Raw genomic sequence first — 15,096 nt, 5'->3', positions numbered from 1 at the left:
GTTACAAAAGGCTATGTAAATCTAAATAAGTAATAACTTGACTGGGAACTTCACCTAGGAACTGTGTTTTATCTCCTGTTTGGTCTGGCGAGATCTTACCACGCTCGTATTACTTAGATTAAAATTCATATCCCATAGGATATGAATAGTTTAGGGTGTGGTTAACCGTTAGGGAACCATGTGAGAAACCAAAAGGATTATTATCCTCTACGTTTTGTATGTACTATTTTGCATGGTGCAAAGTATTTCATCGCCAGGAATAAATTAACTCTATATCTCGTAATTCTCCTCGCCATACGGATACGCTTTGAGCATGCTCCATAATTTCAAGAAACGTAGCCATTTCTTTAAAAGATATTAAATGAAATTCATAAATTATTTAAATTAGTTTTCCTTGCGTACTTTTATAATTTACGGCCTTTGTTTGGACGTAGTAATCCGAAGATAAAATCGACTTAATTTGTTAAATTTTTAAAGAAGTGTCGCTACTCGTAATGAATTTACGATTTACTGTTTCGGAGACGTTTTTGAAACGAGCACAATATTTTTAATAATTTTCACTCGGGCCTATTTAGTTTGGATCGTGATAAACGACTCGGTTTAATTATTTCGATCACCTAAATTTGAGCCCTGGATTTGCTGCGAAACTATTCAGCTCGACCTAATATTTTATAAAGTTTATTATGCTCATTTATCTCTCATCATAAAGTCTAAATTGCGTTATGGGTCTAGCCGGGGCTATAAAACAATATGAGATAAAATTTTATGCTAATCTTTATTTATTTTCGTAAATTTACGACGGCTTTCGGCACTTTTACGAAGTGTTCGTTCATTAACCGTATGTTAATGTCTATGAGTGTTTGTGTCGGGTGATGTGGAAAACGAAACATTTTGTTGGTCGGTGTAGTTTAGCGAACCTTTCAGTGATATCCGTATGGCGGTACCGTAATAAACTTAAAAAATTGCATGTATTACTACACAGTTCTCTGGTATCCTTGCACCGAATAGTTTAGTGATTTCTATCTCCCAAGTTTGAAAGTCGACTGCCGTATGGCACTAAGCTAAAAATTGTATCGGGAATGTCTTGCAAAATTTATATACGTAGTCGATTTTTCTTTGTTCTGAATGCGTAGTTGGAATGCTAGATCTCGTAAGGCACAAAGTTACACAAAGTAAAAAAGTATTTGCTTCGACAGTTGGATTTGGTGCTAAAGGACGAAGCCGGCGGCGATCTCTCCGATTTTATAACGAACGGGGAGTGGTACTTAATAGGTGAGTGTTGTCTCCCCAGAATTTTACGTTCGCAACACAAATGTATAATTCATGTTTTGAAACATCATACGTAGGCACATATGAAATATTCACATCACAAATACATTTGAAGGTTGCCATTGTTTCCACCCCTATCTGCGAGTCGTCCGTAAATATTTGTTTTCTGATATTGTCTAAGATATTTGTGTACATATTGTTTCATAAATTATAGGTATGCCTGGTAAAAAGAACACGATAACGTACGCGTGTTGCCCGGAGCCGTACGTGGATGTGACCTTCACTATCATGATCAGGAGGCGGACCCTCTACTATTTCTTCAATCTCATAGTCCCGTGTGTTCTCATCTCGTCTATGGCTCTGCTGGGGTTCACGCTGCCACCCGACTCTGGAGAAAAATTAACACTCGGTTCGTATCATTTGTGACATCAAATATTGTTAACATCGTAATTTAATTAATTTTGTTTCTGAATATTACCGATGTGATTTATAATTAAATTCACATGAATTGTAATCAAAAGCAAAACATAGAGTTATAATAGTAGTCAATAATAATAGTAATATGTAGTTTATTTCAAATGTTACCTATACCAACTTTAGTAAGACATGAAAATTGTGTAAGTATATTAACGAAAGTGGGAGAAATTTGTTTGTCAGTGAATCTTTGCCTAATTTATTGACTTAGGATTGACTCTGTTTTATCTTATTATTATCTGTATTTAGGAATAAAGTCTTACTTTACTTAGGTTTCTTACTTTGTTTAAAACTGTGTTTTTATGTACTTAGCAGTTATGTTAGATGCATCATACATCCGATTCATCGTGTAGTACTACGGCGACCGTAGTGCTAACTGCTGCTATGATTTCAGGAGTGACAATTCTTCTCTCGCTGACGGTGTTCCTCAACCTGGTTGCGGAGACCCTGCCGCAGGTCTCCGATGCTATCCCCCTGTTAGGTACACTCTCCATACCCTCCATAACCCCATCCCCTTTATCTTCTATGTTTTCCGGTACGCCCTTTTCGTTTGTATGATTTATTATATCTATCTTTTCTTTTATATTAAATACGAGTATAAATATTCATGTTTTTTAAACAAGGAGTAAATTATGTACAGTAAACGCTTAGCTTATCATTTTGAGTTATTGTTTGCTCACGAGTAACTTCATGTTCATTAAATGTGGATTTATTTGTGGACTCTTTTCAAGTTCATCATTTAATTGTTTATGTTAAATGTCGTTTTGTTATAACAATATAAGTCCTGGAATCGATTTCGTACTAAACAGTCATTGAGCTAGACCTCACTTGTAACTTATTTGAGAAAGTGACTAGTATACTTACCGTTTCATATAAATGTTCATAAAACCCCGGCTTAAACATACACCCCCTTACTAATAAACGCTGTAGAAGCTTTGAATAGTTATACAGTGTTTTGTCTTCTTCAATCCAATTAAAAACTTGTGTGACAGGAACAAAGCACTGTATAACTATTCAAAGCTTATACAACGTTTATTAGTAAGGGGGACATTATCCACACTATCACATTAGTCACCTTTGTGAAAATTTGGCAACTATTCTCATGAAGTATAAAAATTGCTGGCAAATGGTGGCGCAAAATTTGTTTCGTTCGCGTGGGTTGTATGTGTTTATATCACTTTTCTGTAGATTAAACTGGCATGGCATGTTTGTACCATTTTCTATCGTCTAGTGTTGGAGCCACAAGGTAAGTTACTACTAATTTTAAATAAATTGTATCTTAAGCGAACCGAGGACGTAATCGATTCCATGGTGTTTGTGTCATTTGTGTTCTGTTGATGGCCGAGTTTAAGATACTTGGAGGGTGGTTTGATTCGGTTTTCCCTGAAAATAAATTGTTGATATGTTAGTTATTTAAAATAGGTTCAATTAAATAAAATAAAAAATAAAACACTCTCTAAATCAGTATCTGCATGCCTTTCTTCGTTATATTTTTTGTTTTCACTTATGCCCTTTACACAGCACACATACAGGAGATCATAGAATGCGGACTGTTTAGGATATTGCGGAATGGTATCAGAACAAGGTTTTACAGAAATAGTTGTGGAAAGATTTTCATTGTATACATTCATCTTTGCAGGTGTTACAATCCTTCTGTCACAAACCGTATTCTCTCTATTGGTTGGGCACGTCATCACTAAAACCTCTGAGGCGATCCCACTAATAGGTGAGACATGGGTGCCTTAGTCTATAAAACCTGAGCTTAAATAAAATTGTATAAAATACTTTTAAAATTACTAGTGATTTTCTAAATTGATCGTGACATGGGTATCGAGGAATTTCAATATAACATACCTTGTAAATGTCATTGCGAATTTCTTTTGTTCGTTGAGAATTCGAAACGAGTAATTCTAGCCGAAAGGATACGATTTTTCGACCTATACCCTTCTTTTGTTCGTCAATTTCAGTTAATTTGACATGAGCTACTTTGAAATTTCTTCAACCCATTCTCGAAGTGTCAAAAATTAATCAACACCTAAATAGAATGCTGGAATGGTCTTATCTAAATAAAAATCAATAGCGCTTTTAATATTTTGTTCTATTTTATACTTGCATTTTAGAATCTCAAGGTTCTGGACGAACCGTTGGCGCTTGAGTCATTGCCCGCAATGATATCACAGCTACCACGCCCTCTTAAACTTCAACTATACCTCTTAATAAACACTCTCAAGGTACTTCTAAACTCGCTCCTAATCAGCTGTTTAATTACTATCAAACTTACTTAGTGTAGCGGATGGGTAGTTCTGAAAGATGCTGATCCCTCAACACTCTGTATGCTAATCACGTAAATGCATGCTTTGTACAACAATCTGGTTGAGTTGAAGCAAAAAATGTTATGTTGAGAAAATGTTATGTTCGTATGATGTTAAGTTTTGGCCATATTTTATTGAGATAATAATATAATATGTTTACTGAGATAATATTATGCTATTACTGGTATTATCTACCTTCTATTACATTCCAAAGAGAACATAATCACTTGTAATTACATTCTGACTTTTTGTATACTACGTTCTGTAATTTCCACGACTACCTCCATAAATATTTGGGCAAAATTTGGCATATTTGGTGACCCCTGTATATTTTGTGTAAACTATAAATTAAAGTGCACAACTTTCAACCATAAACATTAGGTTCTTGTGATAAAACGTAAAATTTTTATAAAAGTGCTTTAAAAATAGTCGAATAAAATATAGTTGTTATGACGAGTTCAGCCTCCAAGTATCTCGTTTAGTCTGTATTAACAGGTCTGTGATATTCTGTATGAGTGGTTTAATGGAAATTGCAATTATAAATAGTTCGGAGAATAACATTTAAAATATTAAATAAACATATTTCATAAAGTATTTGATTGTATTTTTTGTTTTGTGTAGTATTTCAATATGGATAATGAGTACCTAATGTTTTAATATTTCACCTTCACGCTTGCTTTTCACAATTTCATTTTTTCAAGCCACGGAACCATCGAGCTCCCAATTGATTGATCGCTTGCATCATTGTTAATTTTGAAGTTACTTTCTAAATATGTGATGTCCTTAATTTACTCCTTATATTTTTCTATGATTTTGACCCCTGTGAAAATAGATTTCTGGTGAATTGTTCGAAGTGGGTGTTAATATGATGGTTCTCGACAGGGACGTATTTCAACTGCATCATGTTCATGGTAGCGTCGTCGGTGGTACTCACCGTCGTTGTACTCAACTACCATCACAGAACAGCGGATATACATGAAATGCCACAATGGGTAATTAATACACACATATACAACGTCATGACTGGTGAAACATGTTCAATACTTAAAGAGAGTACTCTGTACTCAATTTTCCTTATAATTATGGAATAAAAATATTAGGTAATTAATTTTTGTATGAATTTCCCGTTAAATAAATGAATTATGGACACTAAGGTTGGGTGCACCAGAGGCGTGGTTAAAGTTAAAGTTATGGTTATAGTTAAGGCTAAATTTAACTTTAACTTTAACCGGAGAAATTGACATATGACAGCTGGTCCAACAAGGTTATAAATGAACGTGGGCGGGGGCGCTGCTGGTAAAGGAGAACTGTCAAAAATGGCGTTTTTGTATGATGACAGCGTTAGTTCCTTTTTTCGCCACCTGCATTTAAAACCTTGTCGAGCTCTATGGTTATGGTTAAGTATGGCGTCTTGATGGCGTCCATTTTTAGAATCGAAGCCATCGAAGAAACACCGCCCTGGTACCCTTCCCGCGCGCGGTGGCTATGCGTTGGGTTATTATCTTATATCTTTAAACGAGCAATTCTTGTATATATATATATATATATATATATATATATATATATATATATATATATATATATATATATATATATATATATATATATATATATATATATATATATATATATATATATATATATATATATATATATATAATATATATATAATTGGAATCTCGGAGTCCGCTCCAACGATTGTCATGAAATTTAGTATACAGGGGGTTTCGGGGGCGATAAATCGATCTAGCTAGGAATCATTTTCAGAAAATGTCTTTTTATTCGTGTTTTATCGATAGTCGATAAACTGAAAAATATGACTCTTCCTGATATCTATTGGCGAATAATAATACTATTTTGTTAGCAAGTAATTGTTTTAACGACCAGCAGATGGCGTTATTAAGTAACACGAAGTCAATGAGTGTTTGCTATACCGAGCAAAGCTCGGTCATCCAGGTACTTTAACTTTAAGCTACATATTTTACTCAGTGATCAATTGATATTATTATTTTATATTTTTTTTTCATCTAATTTAATATCACGTCCTCGAGTATTGAACATGTCTCACCAGTCATGCTTTCATTTATTATATTATATTTGTACACACATTGTGCTTGTGTTATATTTTATTGATAACATTATGAATCAAATAGAGTAAAGTTTGTAAAAATGTACTATAAGAAAAGTTGATTCTGAGGCACAAGGCGGGCCTTTATAATTTGTTATGGTTATGACAACCCCATCATAACATTAGCTTGGCATATAACCCGACAAATTACCGCAGGTCTGTTATTTGCCTATAAATCCATTTCTCTGATGGTTCAAATGTTATTTAATTATTACCTACAACGAACTTCATAACACTAAAGCTCGCTTTAAAATTAACAGATAAAAACAGTATTCCTGCAATGGCTTCCATGGATCCTGCGAATGTCGAGGCCGGGGAAGAAGATAACGAGAAAGACGATAATGATGTCAAATAGAATGAGAGAATTAGAGTTAAAAGAGAGGTCTTCGAAGTCTCTACTAGCGAATGTGTTAGATATAGATGATGATTTTAGACACGCACCTCCGCCACCTAATAGTACCGCGTCAACGGGGAACTTAGGTCCTGGGTAAGTGTTTTCTGCCAATTCTCTTTTTTCTTTTTTAATCTAAATTTTAATCTAAATATTATTTCAACACGAGACCATCCTCTTGTTAAAATAATATTATTAAAATTAAAATTATATTCAAATTGCACTAATAGTAGTGTATGTAGAATATTATGACACGCCGACTATAAATGAAATATTAGTTTTATAAGAAACGAGCTTTTCCCCGCGGCTTCGCTCGCGTTAAGAAGTATTATTATATACAAACTTTCATCCCCTATTTGAACCCCTTGGGGTTGGAATTTATCAAAATCCTTTCTTAGCGGATGCCTACGTTATAACATCTACCTGCATGCCAAATTTCAGCCCGATCTAGATCTAGCCCGATATAGAATAATATCGCAAAGAGTCTATAGATTGAACCTACTAGGTTGGTACATTTTTTAAGTCGACCTAGATACATAAAATGCAACATACTCTGCGTGTGGCTAAGCCATTACTATATGTCAGGATTATACAGTTTATTAGCATAACTGTCTTATAGCAAACATTTTCCCCACGTAACAATAAATATAAGAAGTAACTAACTTAAACGGTAGGACACTCTGCAATATTTACAACACGAATTTTTTCCCAAAAATATTATTTATAAGCATAATTGAAGCTTTCACCAAAAAAGTCACAATTCTTATGTAAGATCACCGATTATAAAATTAATGATTCGATTTTGTTCCAGCTGCTCAATATTCCGGTCAGATTTCCGGAGATCGTTCGTCCGGCCTTCCACGATGGAGGACGTGGGCGGGGGTCTCGGGAGCCATCACCGGGAACTGCATCTGATACTGAGGGAATTGCAGTTCATCACAGCGAGGATGAAGAAGGCGGACGAGGAGGCTGAGCTCATCAGCGACTGGAAGTTCGCAGCAATGGTGGTGGATCGGTAAGTCACCAAAAGTATTGACTATTAGTGGTTATAAACTTTCGTTGGGGTTTCGATGCGTGGATGATATTGTTATGGAGGTGTCGATGTGAACAGCTGTCACTCATATGACAAATGTAATATTTGACAAGAGTGTGTGGGTGTAAATCAGTTGTTTCTAGTCTCCAGTGATATATATATTTTTTATTAATTCTTCCCCCTAACATGATCAGGGCTGTTTTTTATCTTTTATTTATATCTCTCCGTTTTTGTCTTTTTCTTTTCTTTTTTATGTAATTTTTCTGTTAATACTTTCTTACATGGTTATAATACATCGCATTGTCTTTTATTTCTTACCATATCCTTATTCTCTATGTCTTTAAAATATTCTTTTGTTTTCTTATTTTACATTTTTACATAGATAAAGGCGGCATTAATACTAATTTTGGCCATGTGCCAAAGCGTCCTTGTAACGTACCTAGTCGATAATGATTGTCAGAAAAGTCATTTTAGGTGTGAATAAGTACAAATAATGAAATATCTAAAATCTGCTAAAAATATATAAGATTAAATTGGATCCAAAGTAAAGTATTTTTGACGAAACTGCTCACGTATTGAAGACACTCGTGATCAAATGAACGAAATTACAGAGAATAAAATTTTATTTTACAGAAAGGAACGTCTATATTTAAGTTATATTGTATCATTTTTGATTAAGACATAAAATTTGATTAAGAGCCCGTTGAGTCTCCGAATGATTAAAGTAGAAGTCGTAACGAGTCGTAAAATGTTTAAATCAAAATTAAATGTATTGCTGATGACCAATAAAATTTTATGTAATAAAATAGTAGATGTCTCTTGGGCTCCAAGAAGTTTTTGGTATCTTCTAATGCTGAATCCTATAACAAAGGGTCGCCTTAATTTTAGATTGATAACTTTAATCTGCGGTTTAATTCACAATTCCCGTTCGAGTTCGATTCGGAAATTTTCCGCGCCGTTATCAGTCAGCGCCAGTGAATGTTTATTGGCTGCGGCTTGGTAAAGTTGTGAATCAAGCTTCAGATTTTAGTTTAAAGAATTGTAACTTGAAGGAACAATTTTGTCTGCAGGTTTTGCCTGTTCGTGTTTACCCTGTTCACCATCATCGCGACGGTGGCGGTGCTGCTGTCGGCGCCTCATATCATCGTGCAGTGATCCAGCGCCTACGACATCGCTGATCACCTTAGGGATGTAATCATAAACTATGTACAATACTAAAATTCGCGGTTCAAACGCACATCATAACTTCGTCGCAAGACGGTAAATGATCTAGTATAGTTAAGTCCAGCATAATATAAAAAATGTGATGTTGATTAGAATAATACAGATTAAATGTTGATGAGGTATCATTTGTTGAAATATATAAAATAATTACTAATGGTTAAATGTGTATTAAAATTATTACGTTAAATGAGGAACCTGAAATGAATATACTTTGGTTCGTGTACAAAATCACTTATGATTTGATATTAGCAATATATTATAGTGATGTTTTGATATACTTAAGTTCAGTAGGTTCTGTTGATGCATTGATCATATTTGATCTTTAAATCGATGTTAAAATCCTTTGTATGTAAAATGAGGGATCACTAACGAGGCATTACGTTAGAGTTAGGAAATGTAAATAACATAATGAAAATAAAATGAATTATATAATAGAATCCTGATAGCTTTTGACTTAGAACTGGAATGGTTGAATTGAATATAGATTTGAAAATGACTTACTGGGAATTGTTGTGAGAGGAATTGACGCTGAAAGAACAATTAAAAGGAACCAAAGTATAGTATAGAGAAGCTTAGACGATGAAATAATAAATATAAAAAAATCGTGAAAATTATAAATTGAATTTAAATAACGCAGATAAACTTTTCGAAAATAAAATTGGAGACATAAATGATTCGAAACTAGATATAGAAAATTGTGAATAACCTTCTAATGCAATTATTACTTTTGTCTTAATATACGATTTTTAACTTAGAGCGAGTCGTACGAAGCATGAGATATCTAGTAGCGGAGATATCGGCATTTAATCAATGACCAGTAAGATGAAGATGTAATTTATTGAAGATATAATTTTAATGTATAATACTCTTAGTGTCAACGCACTCTGATTTGAACTAACTGTTCATATTAGTCATAGTTACTACAGGCGGGTCGGCTGCCTATAGGTATATATAGAGATATAATGGGAATTGCGTAAACTTTCTAAAATTTATATTATTTAATGGAAGTATCGAATATAACGATACGTATATTTAATTGCGTGAAATGTTTGTTTTGCTCATTATACCAATTGTTTCGTTGTTTAATTGAAAGGACCGTACTCCTAGCGTGAGTGCGAGCGCTCCTTTAGTGTTAACGTAGCGTTAGCTATTACATTAGATAACTTAAGTTCTAGGTTAACGTTTATTCACATCTTAATCTATGTCCGTTCCTCGATTTCGCTCTTATAGGTGTCGTGATAGACTAGTGGGTGTCGTGTCTTTGATCTAAGCTATTTACTACGTTAAGGAAGCTCACTAACTATAGTGTTTTAATTAGAATACAATAAATCCTATCAGTGTGTTCTCTATAATCAATTTTGGATATCAAATCTATTCTTCATCGAAAATTGTTTGTAAAATTACGTGGTCGTTAGTGTTTGCGTTATGTATTGTAATAGTTAGATTTACGAGTGGCGACATTGGCCTTAGACGATGCTTAGAGCGACCGGGAAGAGGTGACGAAGAATGTTCTTCTTGTTTTGAATATTCCTCGAGTGAAATATTAAAGTCGTCCTGCTGAGATACTGTGCTTCTCACCGGCCTTAATATTTTGCTCGGAAGTTTTCTCGTTCTGTAACATTGACCGTATGGTGCTCAAATGATATCAAGCTATTGATTTCTTTGTACATAATATGGTTCATTCGACTCAATAGTTCTTTTCTGAACATTTTCGATTGATGTTTTTGATCCTTGTATTCGATAATTATATTTAGATGGTCCTCGTTAAATTCTATTTGAATCGACAAAATTGGTACGATTAGATTTGTTAGTGCCAAAAACTTAGATTATAAACGTCGAGTTAAGTTGATTATAGGGGTATAATGAATCACGTGAAATTTATTGTAAAAATTATAATTAAACGAAATAGTGTCTTTGTTAAACGATCTAATGATAACGTCGGAACATGGGACCGCAACTCCGAGTGCATTCAGCCAATTTTAAAAGCTTAGTTTAATAAAAAATAAGAAAGAGGTTGTGAACTGTTTTAAGGCCTCGAGTTGCGACCTCGTGTTTGATAATATACATTTTAAAGCGAGTAGATTTAAATATACAGTTAAAATAACTTTAAACGCCTGCTCGGGACCGGGTCTCTAAACGTACAGAACGCAATTCATCTGCAATGCTCTTTCTTTTTATTTTGAAGCTTCTCTGGATAACACGAGATCTTGTGTCATATAATATAGAGGAAGAGGTATCTGGGTATAAAGTTTTATTTACAAATATAGCTGAGAAACTAGCATGTCGCTTTGCACTGACCTAACGAACTATCGTAGACGAAGTGCGTCTTCGTATCATTACTTCTTGCATCGAGCGTTCTCACTGCTCAGGTATTTCCAATAGGGCTTTCCAGAAGGGTGAACTAGCAGACGATGAAATAAATGCTGCCATTTTACATTTTGATACTTTGTAAAGTTACCGTATAGGTTTAAATCCTTATTAGCGTTGTCTTAGGGACGCTCACAATGTTCAAATATTTAAGTTTATCCAGCAGTAGGTATATTATTTGTGGGTAAAGTTATATTAATAGTATCGTTGAGGGAGTATTGAGAGTTCCCTGATATATTATATTATGTGCGATGGATACTTTCGCTTTGTGACTTGTTTACGCTTTACTATTTACCAATATAGCCGTTGCAATTTAATCACTTCTCTATTTCTACATGTCCGACTTTACAATTTTACTCTTATACTTTAAATTTTCCTATTGAGTGTGTGGCATCCTCTCCTATACTTAAGTTTTAAAATATTAAATTTATAGAAGTAAAATAGTTATTATCTATTTACAATCAAAAACTTGAACTATTTTTAATTTATGTTTTTTATTGTAAACTTCAAATTATTCGAAAACAATTCCTTAATTTCATGTAACAACACGAAAACAAGAATATGAGCTATAGGAATTTGAATCTAAAGATGCCATACACACAAGAAACAATTTCGGATGTCTGCACAACTGTAACTGAATGCTTTAATACCAAAACAGGTATTTTGGAGTGACTTGTACTATTTCCCTTTTGTCGGTGGCCTAGTGTAAGTTTTCATTCACGTTCTCACTCCTTCTATACATTCTTATTTCGAAAGTACCATCATAATCATAATATTTATCGTAAACACTTTTATAATATGAAATAGGTATTTTATAAGTTACTTTTCTTTTACAAAACTTTCTAACTGTGAAAAACATAGTAAACTGCGCTCGTATATATATACAACAATGCTTTCTACATATTGTCAGTAAATGTTTAATTCATAATTATACTCTTGTTAAGCTTTCCGTGATTTGATGACTAACTAACACAACTATTTTTCATATTTAAGTTATAAATATACTTATAAATTCACAAGTATCCAATTTACTTCCAATATTATATTTTTCACAGTTACAGTCCACGTCCAAATATTTTCTAATTCCTATTTTCATCGCTTATAAATAAGTAATAACTAATTAAAAGAATCATTTAATATTTTGAAATAGTTTTTTACATCGCTTTTATACGCATATAACTGTTTACGGAGTAATATTGTGTAAGGATATAGTTAATAACACCAGCTTTGAGTTTTTACTCTTTGATATCTTCCAGATCTTAACTATCCGAGTTTACCAGAATTGAATTTTTTACAGTTATCGAACCTTAACATTCCTTTAAATTGTATTCACTTTTGAAAAAATATTGTTAAGTAATATTTATTGACCTTTTCGTTCGCTTTTAGTTAAATTATTGCATAACGGATAGTTATAACACATGAAGGGTAAAAACCCAGAGATGGCACCAAGACCTGCAGGGCTATTCACAATTCCCGTTCGACTTGGATTCGGAAAGTTGTGATTGGTCAATGCTAGATGCCGCTGGCGGTCATTGGCTATCGCGCAAGGAAGTCGAACTGGGCATTGTGAATTGGTACTTAGTCAAGTTACGTGAGACACTTTCGACGCATAGTCGTTTAATCTCATACCTTTCTGGTCGTTTAGCCAAGACGTTTTCTTTATCGCTTCTTTATAGAATCGCCGATCAAAATGTAGCATTGATTTAACATGAGTCGAATGTCGACTTCATTCATTGAACGCTTATGTCAATTCCATTCGTTTTGATCGGCAATTCTATACAGAAGCGTTTAAGAAAAGTCTTGGCTATACCTGATCTTAATTCGCCGTCGAAACTATCGGACGTAAGCTGTCTAAATACCCAGTCCCCTGTAGGGCACCAGTCAACACCGCCACCTCACTCATCGAACGTTATTTTTGTATGTTTTCAAACATTCCACATTGTGTTCCTGTGGCTAATCCATAGTTAAATAATAAATTAAATAAAGGACGACTGCAGTTAAAATAAATACAGCGTAATGTAAGTTTAATACGAACCCCTATGGAGGTTTTTATAATATACATCATAAACAATAAACTACAAAGGTAAATTTGTAATGAATGTTAAATACGACGGGTAATACGGTTATTCGTTAAATTTACTATCGTAAGTAGTATTCGATTTGTATAAAAATAAAAATAAAGCAATCTGATTTATAATACTCCTGTGGTTTTATTTATAACTTGAATTCAACATCGAGATACGATGTTATGTCGCCGATAAACTGGTTTGGCGATATAATATTGTTACTAGTTTTTAAGTTTCCTTGAAAAAAAATATTAAAAAATATATATGTACTTTATTTTCACATGGAATAGTGGAATAGACTGCCATTGATGTCTACACTACCTTTTAATAGGATATCGTGTTTAGTAATGCAAGCTTACACAGTATTTACAAGCAAGTAAAATATCAAATCAGCAGTAAAGCAATAATCTTATATATTCTCGTGTCACAATGTTAGTAACCGTCATGTTACCGTACTCCTCCGAAACGGCTTTACTGATTTTTACCAAATTTTATATGCATTATTCTGTAGGTCTGATAATCGGCTACTGGCTACTTTTTATATCCATAAGTGCATTTGTTCAATAAATAATAGTCAACTATTATAACTCGAGACTGACGGCGACCATTGTTTGTGCGACGGGATAGCGATGGACGTTGCCATGGTGCCATATTTATTTAGTCACTTCAATAAAATAATATGGGCGAAATACTTTATATAGTAAAGAACACGTAAAGAAACGTTTGCCGGGACAGCTAGTATATATTAAAAATTGTGTATAGTCTGATCATTTAACAGCTAAGCCCTATTAACATCGTCTGGACGCCCGTGACATAAATTCAACCGTTGGCCTATTTCTACTACATTCCTATCACTATTGTACGACAAGCAGTCTATTTAAACACATGTAAAAGACACCCTAGGTCAATGACCGAATTTCTCTGTCATCCGCGTCCCGACCATAGTACACAATCTTACATACTTCCTTTATTCTAACTGCTAATGTAGTAACAATGTAGCAATAATGCTATGGCACTCGGCAGTTGCAGAATGTGTGATATCATTCTGTGTATATTACATTCTGTAACAGTAAGTAATGTGTAATGTGTAATATTATAGACAAGAGATGCAAGTTATATTACATATGATATGAATTCCTCAAGTTATACAGCTAATAGAGAGAGATTACCCTCTACGCATAATATTATAATCCGTTTAGAGTAATTGAATCATGGAGAGCCTTTGAGGGTTTTGTATATATTATATTCATCGAAAACCACAATGTTCTTAAATGAAAAAAAAAGTTTGACGGTGAGTTCTCACAATAATTGATCATTGCGGTTTGATCATAAAAAATGGTCTGTCAAAGGTTAACTTCATATTATATATCTATAGCTCTGAATACACTTATGGCCTGTTTCACCGCTTCCTGATAAGGTGCCCGATAGGGTTATTTGGCAGATTTTCCATACTCCATCTGTCAAATTAAGTGGTGGATAGCCTTATCAGGAAGCGGTGAAACAGGCCCTTAATGTAGCTTTTATAGCAGTAACTCTTAATAATAAACTTGCAACGTTTAAAAAAATGTTTAGAAGAAAGCAAATTACGTGTGTGAAAAAGCTACGCGTGTAACATCTGAACTATCTATTCTATACGTGGGAGAGCCATGCTTCGGCACGAATGGGCCGGCTCGACCGGAGAAATACCACGTTCCCACAGAAAACCGGCGTGAAACAGCACTTGCGCTGTGTTTCGCTGAGTGAGTGAGTTTACCGGAGGCCCAATCCCCTACCCTATTCCCTTCCCTTCCCTACCTTCCCCTATTCTCTGCCCTTCCCCTATTCCCTGCCCT

General features: G+C 34.1%; 1 protein-coding gene across 4 annotated transcripts in view; it reads left to right on the top strand.

The window, feature by feature from the left end:
- LOC121730274 (neuronal acetylcholine receptor subunit alpha-7) overlaps positions 1 to 11,627 on the top strand; it is a 107,387-nt gene extending 95,760 nt beyond the window's left edge. For all 4 annotated transcript variants that reach the window (XM_042119251.1, XM_042119249.1, XM_042119250.1 and 1 more), the window contains 7 exons: positions 1,197 to 1,272; positions 1,484 to 1,678; positions 2,138 to 2,224; positions 4,938 to 5,047; positions 6,444 to 6,670; positions 7,386 to 7,589; positions 8,678 to 11,627. In XM_042119251.1, the coding sequence (XP_041975185.1) occupies positions 1,197 to 1,272; positions 1,484 to 1,678; positions 2,138 to 2,224; positions 4,938 to 5,047; positions 6,444 to 6,670; positions 7,386 to 7,589; positions 8,678 to 8,762 (984 nt within the window). In that variant the 3' untranslated portion in view covers positions 8,763 to 11,627. The remainder of the gene's footprint in view (positions 1 to 1,196; positions 1,273 to 1,483; positions 1,679 to 2,137; positions 2,225 to 4,937; positions 5,048 to 6,443; positions 6,671 to 7,385; positions 7,590 to 8,677) is intronic.
- The last annotated feature ends 3,469 nt before the right edge of the window (positions 11,628 to 15,096 follow it).

The sequence above is a fragment of the Aricia agestis genome, chromosome 9 (assembly GCF_905147365.1).
Source record: "Aricia agestis chromosome 9, ilAriAges1.1, whole genome shotgun sequence".
Taxonomy (NCBI): Eukaryota; Metazoa; Arthropoda; class Insecta; order Lepidoptera; family Lycaenidae; genus Aricia; species Aricia agestis.
The sequence above is the reverse complement of the archived record's forward strand: the minus strand, read 5'-3'. Positions and strand labels throughout refer to the sequence as shown.